Source organism: Serinus canaria, chromosome 1A (genome assembly GCF_022539315.1).
Source record: "Serinus canaria isolate serCan28SL12 chromosome 1A, serCan2020, whole genome shotgun sequence".
NCBI lineage: Eukaryota > Metazoa > Chordata > Aves > Passeriformes > Fringillidae > Serinus > Serinus canaria.
In genome coordinates, this window is record NC_066314.1 from 103,328 (window position 1) to 117,942 (window position 14,615).

General features: G+C 58.1%; 3 protein-coding genes across 3 annotated transcripts; 1 reads left to right on the plus strand and 2 right to left on the minus strand.

Moving 5' to 3' along the window:
* The first annotated feature begins 36 nt into the window (after window positions 1–36).
* Window positions 37–4,366, plus strand: LOC103822489 (rab-like protein 2A). Its single transcript, XM_030238027.2, has 8 exons — window positions 37–185; window positions 289–318; window positions 417–496; window positions 1,767–1,846; window positions 2,511–2,622; window positions 3,239–3,336; window positions 3,566–3,649; window positions 3,921–4,366. Exons 1-8 carry the CDS (start codon window positions 46–48, stop codon window positions 3,999–4,001), a joined length of 705 nt encoding a protein of 234 aa, XP_030093887.1. The 5' UTR covers window positions 37–45; the 3' UTR covers window positions 4,002–4,366.
* An 817-nt stretch (window positions 4,367–5,183) lies between these two features.
* LOC115485250 (acrosin-like) lies at window positions 5,184–12,459 on the minus strand. The gene is given in 7 exon segments (XM_050969868.1): window positions 5,184–5,762; window positions 5,905–6,050; window positions 6,711–6,970; window positions 7,137–7,376; window positions 7,568–7,673; window positions 7,676–7,735; window positions 7,738–12,459. Coding segments are annotated over 7 exon segments (1,284 nt in total). The 5' UTR covers window positions 7,808–12,459; the 3' UTR covers window positions 5,184–5,360.
* Window positions 12,460–12,586: 127 nt separating this feature from the next.
* Window positions 12,587–14,298, minus strand: ATP6V1F (ATPase H+ transporting V1 subunit F). Its single transcript, XM_050969867.1, has 2 exons — window positions 13,969–14,298; window positions 12,587–13,648 (listed from the first exon to the last, which is right to left on the minus strand). The coding sequence occupies exons 1-2, from the start codon at window positions 14,124–14,126 to the stop codon at window positions 13,447–13,449; spliced, it is 360 nt and encodes a 119-aa protein (XP_050825824.1). The 5' UTR covers window positions 14,127–14,298; the 3' UTR covers window positions 12,587–13,446.
* Window positions 14,299–14,615: the final 317 nt, after the last annotated feature.

Consider the following 14,615-nt stretch of genomic DNA (forward strand, 5'->3'; position numbering starts at 1 on the left):
GGGCCGGGCCGCGTCGCGCGGCAGCGGGGACGCGCAGGCGCTGCCATGGCGACGGCGGCGGAGGAGCAGGGCCGGGCCGCGGCGCGGGAGGAGGCCCCGGATGGGGCCCGGGTTGAGGCCGCGGCCGGCGCTGAGGAGACGGTGAAGATCATCTGCCTGGGCGACAGCGCCGTGGGCAAGTCCAAGTGCGTGGGGCGCGGGCGTCCCGGGAGGTGGGGCAGGGGTCCCGCGGAGCCGGGCGGGCAGCGGCGGTGCCGCGGCTCACGGCCACACGTGCTCTCTCGGCAGGCTGCTGGAGCGGTTCCTGCTCGATGGCTTGTATCCTTGGCAGCGGGGGAGCGGGGCAGGCACGGCGGCGGGCGGCGTCGCGGCGGAGCGGCTCTGCCCCTCTCGGTGGGCTCCTTAACGCGCCGCAGCCAGCCGCAGCAGCTCTCCACGTTCGCCCTGACGCTGTACCAGCACCGCGCCCGGGTCGGCGGGCAGGAGGTCCGCGTGGGTGAGTGGGGCCAGCCCGGGGACACGGCGTGCCGTGGCAGAGGGAACAGCTGGGAAGGGCAGATCCCCTCGGTCTGGGTCGCGCTTACGTGTTTTGATAGACAACTGCATCGTGACAAATCTGGTGCCCTTCTGGGACGGGTCTGCAGCATTGGTGGATGGGTCAAAGTGACTGCCATCATTCCTCTGGGCTTGGCAAAGTGTAGGGCACTGTCCCCACGATCAGAGTTCACTGTCCTGGACTCTGAGCTGGAGAGACAGGGGTTGGATGGATGGGTGGACAGTCGGAGGATAAAGAATGTTCTGGATGGACTCCACATGGAGTCACTGGTCATGGCTCATTGGGACTGGGGCTGACACTGCTCGACATCTTCGTTATGACACAGACAGTGAATGCAAATGTGGTCTGGTGGGGACCTGTCTGTATTTGGGCAGTTTAAGAAAGTCACTGTCCAGTGGGTCTGACACAGAATCCAGTCACAGTATCAGTGCAAAAGAATCCCTAAGGAAACTGGCTCATTTGGCTTTGGGTACAGCACCATGCTTGGGTCCAGCTGACAAGAGGTGTGACTACCCTGAGGTTCTTAACTGAAGCTGAGCCAATTTATACAGCAAACCAGAGCCAGATGTGAACCTACAAACACAGTGAGAGGTGGGGGATCTCCACCTGAGCTGCACCAACAGCAAAAGGCACTGCCATGTCCAGATTTGCCCCATGATATCTGGTGTACATAGAACTTCATGGACTGGGGACCTGTTTGCCTCTGGCTGACTTACCTTCAGCACCTCAGAATGTTTCCTGCCCCTGGGAGAGCAGAGTCAGATGTCTGTGAGAGAAGCTGGAGCATTTCCCATGGCAGGGCCCCGGCTGACCATCGCTGGGTCAGAAATCAGCACTGCCCAGCAGCTGCTGGAGTTTTAGGTAGTTTCCCGTTGTCATCCCTAGTGACAGAGTGCCAGACATGGCTATTGCTCTGTGCACTTCTGCCTGTCTTGGTCCTGCTGTCCCACACAACTCGTGTCACTGGTGGCTTCTCCTTTGTTGATGGCCAGTGCCAGCACAGCCCACAGCTGAGCCCAGTAAGGAAAGGTCCCAGAAGGAAAGGTCCCAGTTTGCCACAATTTCTTAACCCTGAGGTGTTTCAGATTGGTGAGGTGAAGCTCAGTTTGTGTCTCTGAGCAGGTGGGCTGTGTTTTGCCTCCTGGGTGTAAGTTGTGAGAAAAACAGAGCTCGATGAGTTGTGTCATTCTGAGCTGTTTTTGAGTTACAGACTTCTGGGACACGGCAGGCCAGGAACGGTTCCGGAGCATGCATGCCTCCTACTACCACCAGGCCCATGCCTGCATCATGGTGAGGGGGTCTCAGCTGGGCCCGTGGGAGCTGGTTGCAGAATGTCTTGGTGACACTTGAGTTACTTTTATGGTTACACTGCTGTGTGTTCCTTGTCCCTTCCAGTGGTTTAAAAAACTTTCCTAGATTGTTCTTTCTTCTCTCACCAGATAAACCCCCTGTAGATGGACCTGGTTAGCTCTGGTCTGTCTCTCCTGGTAACCCTTTTCCACTATCCCCTGGCTCTGCTGTCTTCTCAATGTCCTCATGTTTGCCCCTGTTGCCAGTTTTGTTGGCTCCTCTCCTGCTCAGATCTCCTGGTTTGCCCTGTCACTCTCACTTTCCACTGTTCCACCAGTGATTTTCATTTGTGGTTTAGTTGTCAGCACAGAGGAGGCCACATCTGATCCTGCTTGGCACAAACTGTTCCCAGTGCCAGCTCCCTGTGTGAGTGGCAGGGACTTGCCACAGGACACAGGACAGTGTAAAGGAGATCAAGGGGCTGTTTCCTGCTTGCTGGGCTTGGTGATACTGCCCCTTTCTCTTTCACCCTTTCTAATAACGCCCAGTTCCCTTCGTCTTGTCTTCCTGGGAACATTCTGCATTCTGTCCTTGTGTTGGTCACAGCTGTCCTGGGTCAGTCAGTGCTGGGCTGGTCCCAGGATAGGTGGTTCTCTCTTGGAAGGTGTTTGATGTGCAGCGGAAGATCACCTACAAGAACCTGAACAGCTGGTACAAGGAGCTGAGGGAATTCCGCCCAGAGATTCCGTGCATTGTAGTGGCCAACAAGATTGATGGTGAGTGTGCCTGCTGCTCCCCTCTTGCCAGGGTCATGGTGAGATTCACTCCTGTCCTTTCTGAGAACCAATGTCCCTTGTTTGTTGGATCCAGAGGATTTCCTCAGTCCTCCAGGGCTGGGTCCTGTGCTGACCTCAGCTGCTGTCTTAAAGGTGCTTGTCCTGTGTCACCAGCAATTAAAAGTGTAAATTTCATCCATTTCAATTTTATTCAAGCATTTTTCTTCTAGTTCTGTCCTTTCCACACTGCCTATTCTATCCATCAAGATCCCAAAAGTGATTGGAGTAGCACCTGGTCAAAAATGGCAACTAAAGGAAGCTAAAGCTGTTCTGTGGCTTCCCTGGATCAGTCAGGAATGGCCTTGGTGCTCCTTCAGCCTGTACAGACTCCTCTGTGCTGAAGTGTCTCAATGTACCTGCTGACAGAACTGTTCACCTGGCTCTGCAGGAGGCTGGAAGGTTCCCTCCCATGGGGAATGCCAGCCAGCCCTTTGGGATTGCTGTCACAGGGCTGTGGCTCATCTGGCTCAGCAGGGGCTGATGTGTCACACAGAAGACACCACCTTCTGGATCTCCTGCCATGTCTGACTGACCATGTCTTCTTTATCTGCCTCAGCGGATATGAAGGTGACCCAGAAAAGCTTCAATTTTGCCCGGAAGTTCAGTTTGCCCTTTTACTTTGTGTCTGCTGCCGACGGCACCAACGTGGTGAAGGTGAGATGGGCGTTTGACTGCTGGGCTTGGTGTCCATGAGGCCCCTTGGCAGTGCAGGGACATGGGGGCTGCTGTCCATCATTTCAGCTCCATGTGAGTGGCTGGTGGCTATGGAGAGCTGCAGAGGGCTTTCTTTCCCCTGGGATGTGGGAACAGTCTCCATCTGCTGCAGTAACCCAGTGCCCGTGTGCCCCATCCTGTGAGTAACGGGCCTTGTCCTTCCCACCAGCTCTTCAACGATGCCATCAGACTGGCCGTGGCTTACAAACAGCACTCAGGAGACTTCATGGACGAGGTCCTGCGGGAGCTGGAGGTAGGGAAGGCTCCGTCCCTGCTCCGTCCTGAGTCCTGTCGGATGAGCAGTTCTGCTCTTTTTCCCCTGTGGCAAAGGGGAGAAACTGCAGCACGGGAGGCTTTGCCTTCTGCTGGGCTTTGTGTGCTGCTCAGTCTGGGCTGGGAGGGGGGAAGTTGGAACCATCACAAGAGCTCTCACTGCCCTAGGTGGAGACTAAAAGAGCCACAGCAGATACAGTTGTTGCAGTCTGTGTCATTTCTCAGCAGTTCCTTGTCCTGCTCCTTTCCAGAGCTTTGAACTGCAGAACACAAGCAAGGGTTTGCCAGATAAAGGGAAGAGCTGCACTGAAGAGGAGCCCTCATCTGCTTAGGCCTGGACCCTGAGCCTGTTTTCCCCTTGGCTGTGGATTTGTGGAGCTTGCATCGAGGACAGTGATGCTTCTCATGCCCTAGAGCTGTGGTTGATGGGCATCTGGGCCTCTTCCCTTCTTGTGGGAACCTGCCTGGGCAGGATCTTCATTGGCTCGGCCCTCGCTGCTGCACATTTCGCTCAGGAGAGGGATGGGAGAATCCACATGATTCCACATGGATGGTGGCTCATTCCTACTGCTCCTTCAAGGCAGAGCTGCCTAGGGAGAAGTGAGCCATCCTGGACCCTCAGGAGGGATCCTGCCCAGGCACTGTAGTGGTACCTGCTGCAGAAAGCAAACACTAAAGGATATTTTTTACAAAGCTATGATGCAACCTCCCCGCACTGCTTCTGTAAGGAGGAAGGTCCCAGTTTGTTTAAGGCCACAGGCCAGCTCAGTGTGCTTCCAGCTGAGCCAGTGCTGCCTCAGTCCACCCATGACCTCTGCTGCTATCCCTGGGCTGCTGTCCCTGTTCTGCCCCAGAACAGCCAGATCCCAGGGGCTGCTGAGCACAGGAGGTTTCTCCTTCCTGGTCCATACAGCTGACACAGGTGGGCTCACACCCAGGGGCCGGTTCTGTCCCAGCTTGTTGGATGTGGCCATGGCTCTTGTCTGTGTGTATGTGTGTGCACAAGATGCTGCATTCCAGAGAGCTGGATACACACACAGAGTCTTAAAACAGTCATGGAATAATGGAATGGTTTGGTTAGAAAGGGACCTTAAAGGTCACCTCATTCCACCCCCTGCCATGGACAGGGACACTTTCCACTATCTCAGGTTGCTCTGAGTCCTGTCCAGCCTGGCCTTAGACACTTCCAGGGATCCACGGGCAGCCACAGCTTCTCTAGGCACCCTGTGCCAGGGCCTTTTCACCCCTTGAGTAAAAACTCCTTTCCCAGCATCTCATCCCAATCTCCCCTCCTCTAGATTTAATCCATTCCTCCTTGTGCTGTCATGGCCTGCCCATGCAAAAAGCCACTCTCCCCCACTATTATAACCTGCTTCCGGCACTGCAAGGGGCACTGAGGTTTCCCTGGAGCCCCCTCCAGGCTGAAGAATGAATGTGAACAGCACAGCAGATGGACAGACAGAGCAGGGACTCTGCAAGCCTGCGAGTGCACTGAGCAGGGCTGAAAACACGGGTAATGGTGAACACAGAAACTTTACTTCAATGCCTCAGTCACATCAGCATTGCTGTGGCTGCAGCACAGCAGCATGGGCAGGATAGAGAAGCCTCTGGCCCCAAGGCTACCTTTGGCCCAGCAGGAGCTGCCATGATCCACTGTAGGTAGCCCTGGATCCTGCTCATCCTGCTGCTGCTCAGGCTTTTTTGTCCTTCTGAAACTGCAGGAACTCCTGCACCAGATTCCAGAAATGCACCAGGATCTGGTGTGGGAATGCCATGGGCAGTGACGTGCCCGAGGATGTCACTGCTGGTCTCTGGCTGTACTCAGGGGTCAAGTTGATGCGTTCCTCTGGTTCCTCTGGTTCCTCAGGCTCCTCCTCAGGGGCCAAGGTGACAACTGGCTCCGGTGCTGGACCAGCTCTTTCTGCAGGGCTCAGGCCCGTCTGGAGCAGGATCCAGTTGTAGAAGTGCTGAGTGGAGGTGTAGATCCCGGGGTGCCTGGCTCTGTCACAGCCTCTTCCCCAGCTGTTCAATCCCACCAGCCAGTAGTAGTCAGCTTCATTGTCCTTGCAGACCAGGGGACCCCCGCTGTCCCCCTGTGCCAGGAGAGATGGTTCAGTGACAGTGAGGGGCTGCTGTGGGGAAGGGAGGGGTGGACAGGGGACAGGCTGGGCTGCGTGGGGGGATGAGGGGGTCCCTGCAGTGCCAGGGGCTGAGGGACTCATCACACACTCCTACCTGGCAGGTGTCGATACCGCCCTGCGGGTAGCCAGCACACAGGTTGTCAGCATGAACGGCCCCTGCATACCATGGGCTGCTGTTACAGAGCTCTGTGTCCATGAGGTGGACCTTGGACTCCTGCAGCACCATGCCTGTTCCCTGAGCTGTGGGCACAGAGGGGAATGAGCCCCCAGCAGCTCGATACCCATCCCCTCCCCTGCCTGGGGTGAACCCCCTTCCTGTCCCTGCCCCTTCCCCACGGAGCGATGTTGTCCAGCTGTGTCCCTGCCCCTTCCCCACGGAGCGATGTTGTCCAGCTGTGTCCCTGCCCCTTCCCCACGGAGCGATGTTGTCCAGCTGTGTCCCTGCCCCTTCCCCACGGAGCGATGTTGTCCAGCTGTGTCCCTGCTGTTGGCCTGGGGAAGGGGCCAGACCCAGCTCCCCCGAGGTTTCACAGGGCCAGCAGGAATTGTTTGGGTGAGCAGGGACCTTACAGCTCATCCCGTTCCACGCCCCGTCTTGGCGGGGACTCCTTCCTCCAGCCCGGGCTGCTCCGAGCCGGCCCCGCTGGCGTCCTGCGGCCGGACTCTGTCTGTGCCCAGCCCGTGGGGTGTCTCCGGGGTGTCCGGTCTGTGTCCCTGGGGTGTCCGGTCTGTGTCCCCGGGGTGCCCAGCCCATGACCCCGGGGTGTCCAGCCTGTGTCCCCGGAGTGCCCAGTCTGTGACCCCGGGTGCCCAGCCCGTGTGGTGTTTCCGGGGTGCCCAGCCCGTGTCCCCGGTGTGCCCAGCTCGCCCTGGGAGCACACATCCTGTTGGAGAACTCACTTCTGGCAAAGTTCCAGCCGGCGATGTAGCAGGATTTCAGCTCCGAGACCCTGAGCGAGGTGTCGGGCACACAGCCCAGCTGGATGTAGTCGCTGCACTCCACGGGCTGGTCCAGCTCCACCAGGGCAATGTCGTTCCTGGCCGTGGCAGCCACGTAGTGCTGGTGCACCAGGAGCCTCTGGATGCGTCTCACCACAGCCTCAGGGCCTGGCTGTCTCAGATCTGTGGCCCCTATCACCACGTCCCACATGGAGATGCCCCTGGGGAGCAGATGGACAGAGGGGTGACAGGGAGCAGAGCCACGGGCTGCAGCAGCCCAGCATTTCCCGGCCTTCTGCTTCCCCAGGTGGACAGGGAAGTGGCCCATGGTGCAAGCTGGGTGCCTGCCCGTGCTCTGGGGACATCTCTGTCCCTGCTGTCTCTTACCCGGCCCTGGCGAAGCAGTGTGCGACCGTGAGCACCCACTGGGAGCTGAGGAGGACACCCGTGCACATGTGCCATGTGCCGTTCTCCCAGGTGGCCTGGATGCTGACGATGCCGGGCCAGGCCCCTGGCTGGACACTGGTGCCACCCACATGGGACGTGCCAGCAGCAGAAGTCACAGAGTTGTAGTCGAGAACAGCAGTGCTGTGGTCAGAGGCCATGGGCTGGAGCCCGCAGGTCCCTCTGGAAGCACAAAGCCATCACTGCCCTGCTCAGTGGCTGCTGCTGCTCTGCTACTGCTCAGGCTGAAAGTCCCACCTGGTGCTGAGCGGCAGCAGGGCCAGACAACCCCGAGAGGCATCTTTCACGACAGTTCTGCTAAGGAAGTCCCCAAGTGTTCCTCCAGCTCCCTCCCAGAGCCTGAAACCACTGACCTGCAGGAGTCCCAGGTGCCCCACACGGGCCCGGCCAGGGCCAGCAGCATGAGCAGCCACAGAAGAGCCATCGGTGCCAGCGCAGGTGGCAGAGCCTGAACAGATGTGTCACCTCCAGTGTGGCCACTGCCACCGCACCCACAGCCTTCGTGGTGCTCACAGTGCCCGGGCCAGGGCCACTGTCACAGAGGGGCTGGTTCTGAGTGCTGGGCATGGCAGGGAGGGGCAGCACAGAGTCATAGAGACATGGAATGCTCTGGGTGGAATGGACCTTAATGACCAGCCAGTGACACCACTGCCATGGGCAGGGACACCTTCCACTATTCCAGGGTGCTCCAAGGCCTGTCCAGTCTGGCCTTAGGCACTGCCAGGGATCCAGGGGCAGCCACAGCTGCTCTGTGCCAGGGCCTGCCTGCACTCACAGTCAGAAATTCCCTCCTAACACCTAATCTAAATCTGCCCACCTGCAACTTAAGGCCATTTTTCTTGTGTCCTATCACTACATTCTCTTGTCCAAAGTACCCCTCCAGCCTTTGTCTAAGCCCCTTTTAAGTACTGGAAGAGGCACCAAAGTCTCCCTGGAACCATCTGTTCTCCAGGCTGACCAGCCATAACTCTCTCAGCCTGTCAACTGTTCTTCCCACCCCCAATGAATATTTTAAATGTGGTGATCCTTATTGTAAAACAGCAGTGCTCTGCTAGTTCACCTACATTCACCTTTTGCATATGTTTGTTTGCATCCATTTCAGAAAGGCATCTGACTTTGATTACATATCTTAATAATTTAAAGTTTACATTTTTCCCTCCATAATTTCTTGAAGCACTTTTTGGGAGGATGGCTGAGGGTAAAAAGATAACAGTATGAAATTACAGAGGAAAATACAGTTGCTGCTCTCTGGATGGAAGGTGGTCAGCATGCCTGATCTCCCTCACACAGCACAATCCAAGAGTATCCCCTGCTGCCCATGCTATGGGATGAGCCCCGGACAGGAGGTTCTGGGTCATGTCCCCCCCATCCACCAGCACGCCCAAGTCCTTTTCCCACGGCTCCTCCATCTGCTTATTCCAAGCCTGGATGGATTCCAAAGGTTGCCCAGGTGCAGCATCTGCACTTGGTCTTGTCAAGCCTCCTGAGGTTCCCACAGGCCACGACTTGGGCCTGTCCAGGTCCCTCAGAGTGCAACCTGCCCCACTCAGCTTGGTGTCACCTGCAAACCTGCTGAAGGTGCACTCCCTCCCATCATCCTTGTCATTAACAAAGATAGTAAATTCTTCCTGCACATCTGTGATCCCAGGTTCTCCCTTCCCCTTTGGGTGGGACAGCACAGGGGTGTTGGGCAGAGTGCGGCCAGCAGGGCAGGGGGGTGATCCTGCCTCTCTGCCCTGCCCACATGAGGCTGTTCTGCACTCCACAACTCAGGAAGGACAAGGAACTGCTGGAGAGGGTCAAGGAGGCCACAAAGATGATTCAGAGTCTGGAGCATGTCTGTTGATGAGGAGAGACTGCAGGAGCTTGGCCTAGTTAGTCTGGAGCAGGCTGAGAGTGGATTCCATCAATCCATACAAATATGTCAAATCACAGAATCACACAGAACCACAGAATGTACAACTGAATGCAACACTGAGTGTTACATTCAGTTATTCCTTGGACACCTCCAGGGACTGGAACTCCATGGGACAGCCCCTTCCAATGCCTGACCACCTTTCCATGAAAAATTTTTTCATGAAGTCCACCCTGAACCTCTTCTGGCATAACTTGAGGCCGCTCCCTCTTGTCCTGTCCTTTGTTCCCTGGAAGGCTGAGACTCCCCTAGCTCCGCTCTCCCGTCAGGGAGTTCTGGAGAGTGAGAAGGTTTCCCCTGAGCCTCCTTTTCTCCAGGCTGAGACTCCACAGCTCCCTCAGCTACTCCTCATAGGATTCACCCTCCAGGCCCTCCCCAGATATGTTGCCTTCTCTGGACACACTCCAGCCCCTCAATGCCCTTCTTGAACTGAGGGGCTGAGAACTGGACACAGGACTTGAGGTATCCTGGGACAATCACTTCTTCTCCACCAGCTCATTTTTAGGCACATAGGGACAGGCTGCTCCTGCACCTTAGAGGTTTCCTTCTTGATGTATGCCCAGCCTTCCTGGGACCCTTTGTTTGTAAGGGCTACTTCCCAAGGGACTGTCCAAATCAGTGTCCCAAACTGGCTGAAATTCACCCTCTGACAGTGTAGAGGTTTTGTTGACGCACCTTGTTACTTCACCAAGGACTGAAAACTCCTTCATTTCAGGGTCACTGTGCCCAAGATGGCTCTGACCACATCTTCCAGCAGCCCCTCTGTCTGCAAACAGCAGATCCAGCGGGGCCCCACCCTTGGTGGGCTGCTCAACTACTGAGTTAGAAGTTCTCTTCCACACATTCCAGGAGCCTCTCAGACTGTCTCCTCTCCACTGTGTTGCTTCCAGCAGACATCCAGCAGATTAAAGACCTCCACAAAAACAAGGGCTGGCAACCACAAAACATGAGCCAGCACTTCATAGAATAATTCATCTGCCTCTTCATCCTGGTTGGGAGGTCTAGAACAGACCCCCACCAAGATATCTGCCTTGCCAGCCTTCCCCTTGATTTTTACCCATGACCAGTCAACCTTTTCATTACTAAGCTCCAGACAGCCAAAACCCTCCCTAACAGAGTCATCACACCACCTCTCCTGCCTCACCTGTCCCTTCTGAAGAGCTTAGAGCCATCCATTGCAGTATTCCAGTCATGGAGTCATCTCATCACAGTTCCATGACAGCAACTACATCAGAGCTTTGCTGCTGCACCACGGCCTCCAGCTCCTCCTGTGTTGACCACACTGCTGCATTGGTGTAGATGCACTTTAGCTGTGCTATCAATTTCTCCCCAGCACTGGCCTGCTGCCCCCAGCTTCATTTCTAGTGAGTGTGCTCTCATCCCCCTCTCCCTTCAAATCTAGTTTAAAGCCCTCTCAATCAGCCCTGCAGCCCTTCCAATTCACAGTGGAATCCTTTTGCCTCTTCTAGAGGTGAACCCATCCATCTCCATCTGTTCATTTTGGCATTCATCTCTACTACCAAAGAAATCAAGACCACCACCTCTTGTACCTTTTGCTCTTGTCTCTTCAACCAGGCAACCCAGTGCCCTGAAGTCCTTTTTTGCTACCCTGGTACTTCTCTCATCAGTACAACGAGCAGTGGGCAGCAACTGGTGAGCTGAATTAATGCAGGGAGTCTCTCAGCAATGTCCCTCGCCTGGCAGGGAGGCAGCAGACTTCCCCGTAGGATGGGTCTGGTTGGCATACAGGGTCTCAGCCCCCCTCAGAAGTGAATCTACCCTTTCTATTTTCCTTAATAGCTGTAGTTGTGATCTGTCTGACTGACTGCACTGATCTGGGAGACCCACCAAGCAGACTTTCTTCTCAACTGTCTGACCCTCAAAATCCAGGACCTCGTATCAGTTCTGTAAGGGCACCTGGGAAGGTGAGGAAAGCCAGGAGGGGATTCTGCTACCTAAGCAGGGACCTGTTTCCATTCCCCAACTTTTAGGTCTCCTCCTGTCTGATGGCAAGAGGGTCAGGGCTACTCTGACTCTTGCTGAGCTTTCATGCACTGCATTTCTCTCCTGGATGGAATGGTGCAACTCCACCAGTCTCTCTTGACACTCCTTGATAATCCTCAGCCTCCCCACTTCCTCTGTAAGATACTCCACCTGTTCACACCACATGCAGTGCTGTTTCCACTGTCGTCCAGCAGTAACAGTAAGCTCAGATACTCTCTGCAGCCCAGTGTTTCTTGGGAAGCTCTGTCTGCTTCTCCCCACTCCTGCCAGCAATGGCTTTTGTCAATGTGTGAACTACTGATGGGTCTAATCAAGTTGGACAAGTGAAAAAAATAATCCCCACCTGAGAGGAGCACACCTCAAGAGTCAGGAGGGTGGCTGTGCCCTCCTACAAATCCTGCTGCTCCACATCCCATTTGCCTGCCCCAGTCACCACGCTCTGGATCACCTGCACAGCCTGGAGCCATTTCAATCTCTCCCTGCTCCTGGCAATGTCCCCCTCTGTGCCTGGTGGGCTGCCAGGGCTCCTGAGTCCACGTGGAGCTCTGGACTGCTGCTCACACGTCCACACTAATCCTTCACCTGAGGGGATTGCACCAATCCATACAAACATCTGAGGGGGGATCCCACCAACCCCAGACCTCCCCAGGTAATGAGGATGGTGCCAGACCCAGCCCCATCCTGCCCAGAGAAGGATGAGGAGTCAGGCCCTGGGCTCCAACAGTCCCAGCAGGAGGCACAACTTCCCTGCATCATGGAAAGGCCAAGCCCTGGGACAGCTGCCCAGGAGGGTGAGGGGTGTCCCTCCATGGAGACATCCTAACCCACCTGGACAAGTGTCACCTGCTCCAGGCGACCCTGCCTGGGCAGGAGTTGAGCTGGATCATCACCAGAAGGCCCTTCCACCTCACACTGCTCTGTGATTCTGTGTGTCATAAGTGTGTGTTTGTGGTATGTGTGTGACACCTGTGTGTGGCACTTGTGTGTGTGTGTGGGACATCTGTAACAACTGTGCCTGTGCCCAGCCTTGCCCACTCCCCACTGCATGTCCCCAGCACAGCCACTACCCAGAGCCCCAGAGATGTGGGTTCCCCCTCAGCGCCCCTCCAGGTGTCACCCCTGTCAGCAGGGGCACAGCAGGGGCTGCTGAGGAGGTGGGGGGGCCACGGAGGGTGGGAACAGAAACATGGGGGCAGGCCCGGGTGGATGGGGCTCCCAGACCCTCAGACCAATGCCCTCAGGCGCTGTGGGGTGCAGGGGGCTCACCCCTGCTGTCCCCCCGAGGGTGGGGGTTATGGAGAGGTCTCAGGGTGCTCCTGTGCCCTGAGCCCTCCACATCTCTGTCCCCGTGCCCCACTGCACATCCCTGTGCCACGTCCCCAAGTCCCCCCATTTCTGTCCTCCCCCCGTCCCCATCCCTCACAGCACCCCACAGAGCAGAGCAGACCGTGAGTGGTGTCAGCACATGTTGGGGACACTGTCAGGGAGACACACAGGGGACACAAATGACATTTGGGCACTGGGGGAACGACAATAAATAACCTTCCCCCCAGGTTCTGCTGGGGCTGAGGAGGCTGGGGAGGAGCTGGGGGAACGGTGACAAGGTCACAGTGACAACTCCCAGTGTCCTTGGGGTGTTCCTTTCCTCCCCCACGGCGTCCCTCCCTGCCTACAGGCAGGACCTGGCAGGATTCAGCAGGATACGGTGGTGGCACTTCCCCATCATGGGACATGACTGAGACATAGTCACGGGTCACCCTCAGGGCCCCTGTGGCAGCCCCAGGCACCCTCAGAGACATGCCAAGTTCCCCATGTCATCCTCAGACCCACAGGGCAATCACAGCCCCCCAGCATTCGAAGGACACCCCGAGAACCCCTGGGACCCCCCAGAAGCACCCTGGGATGGGCTGGGGACTTCTTGGGGTGGGGACCCCCCAGGCATGGGGCACAACTGCCCCAGGTGGGCTGGGGGCCCCTGGGTGGGCTTCCCTGGGATGGAGACCCCCAGGCCTGGCTTGTGACCCCATAGGGTGTCACGGGCTGTTTTGGGGTACCAGGGAGGGCTACCACAAGTTGTCATGAAGAAGCTGGGGGAGTGGTGGAGGACCTTTTGAGGGTGCTGGGAAGGTACCGGGAACTGTCTGGGGGTGCCAGTCACCCGTGGTTGGGTGCAAAGAGGCAACGGGTGCAGGGGACAGCTTGGGTGTGCCACGGGGGCTTGCACAAACTGGGGGGGTATTGGGGGAACTGTTTGGGGAGCTTAGAGGGGGATTTGGGGGAGTGTGGGCAGGGGCTGGGGGGTCCTGGAGAGCTCTATCGCAGCTCATCGGGTGCGAAGAGCCCCCGGGCGCGGCGCAGCACCGAGTCCCGGGCCGGGTCGTAGGGGTGGTCCTTGGAGGGGATCTCGAGCACCGCGGGCAGCGCCCGGGCATGGGCAGCGACCGCCGGCCGGATCTGCTCCGCCAGCGCTTGCGAGATCAGGATCATGCCCACGTCCTCCCGTGCCAGGAAACCCCTGCCAAGGGGAAAAAGGGAGAGTGAGGGGCACAGAGCGCTCACCGTGGGCGCCCCAGCAGGCGGGACACGCTCCTCGGGCCCCCGATCCCCTGAGCACTCCTGGCACCCTGTGCCCAGACTCCCGCCGGTCCTCTCCCTTCTCCCCCGGAACTCTGCGACCCCCCAGACCCCAGAACCTGTCTGGATCCCCCTCAGAGACCCCACTGTGGACTCACACGGCCACCACAGGGAGCCCTCAGGCACCCCGAACCTTACTGACCCCCCCGGCCCCCCTCAGGCCGCCCGAGCCCTCCCGGGCTGCCTTCCCCCCACACACACCGGAACGTCTCCTCGATCTCCGCCAGGCTTGTTTCCTTCTCCACCACCAGGAAGTTGGGCCGCCGGTGCTTGTCCAGCTCCCCGATGCCGCCCAGCAGAAATCCGGTCACCGTGTCCTCATCGCCCATCACCGCGATCAGCTTCCCGCGGCCCGCCATGCCCGGGGCGCGCTGGGAACGGAATCCGCCGGGACAGGGACCGTGGGGAAGCGGCTGCCGGGAGCCGGCAGGGTGGGGATGCGCCGCCGGGAGTGGCTGTGGGGATCGGGACCGGCCGGGACCGACCGGAACCGACCGGAACCCGCCGCCACTTCCGGGTTCCGCCGCCGCTCCCGGAGTGCCCCGCCCACCGCTGCCCGGCAACGCGGCCAGGCCCCGCCCACCGCCGGGGGAGGACCCGCGCCCTTGATGGCCACGCCTCCGTACGTCCTCGTCCCACTCCTTACCGCCGGCCCCGCCCCCGCCGCGCGCATGCGCAGCGCGCCGTGTCCTTGAGGGGACGCGGGGTCCTCTCCTGCACAGCGCCCTCTACCGGACGGCAGGGGCCCCGCAGGCACGCCGGACCACTCTGGCCGGGACCCTGAACCCCCCCCGGGCCCCCCAGGCTGCCGCTGTTCCTCCATGGAATCCCCTTGGACCCCCTCAGGA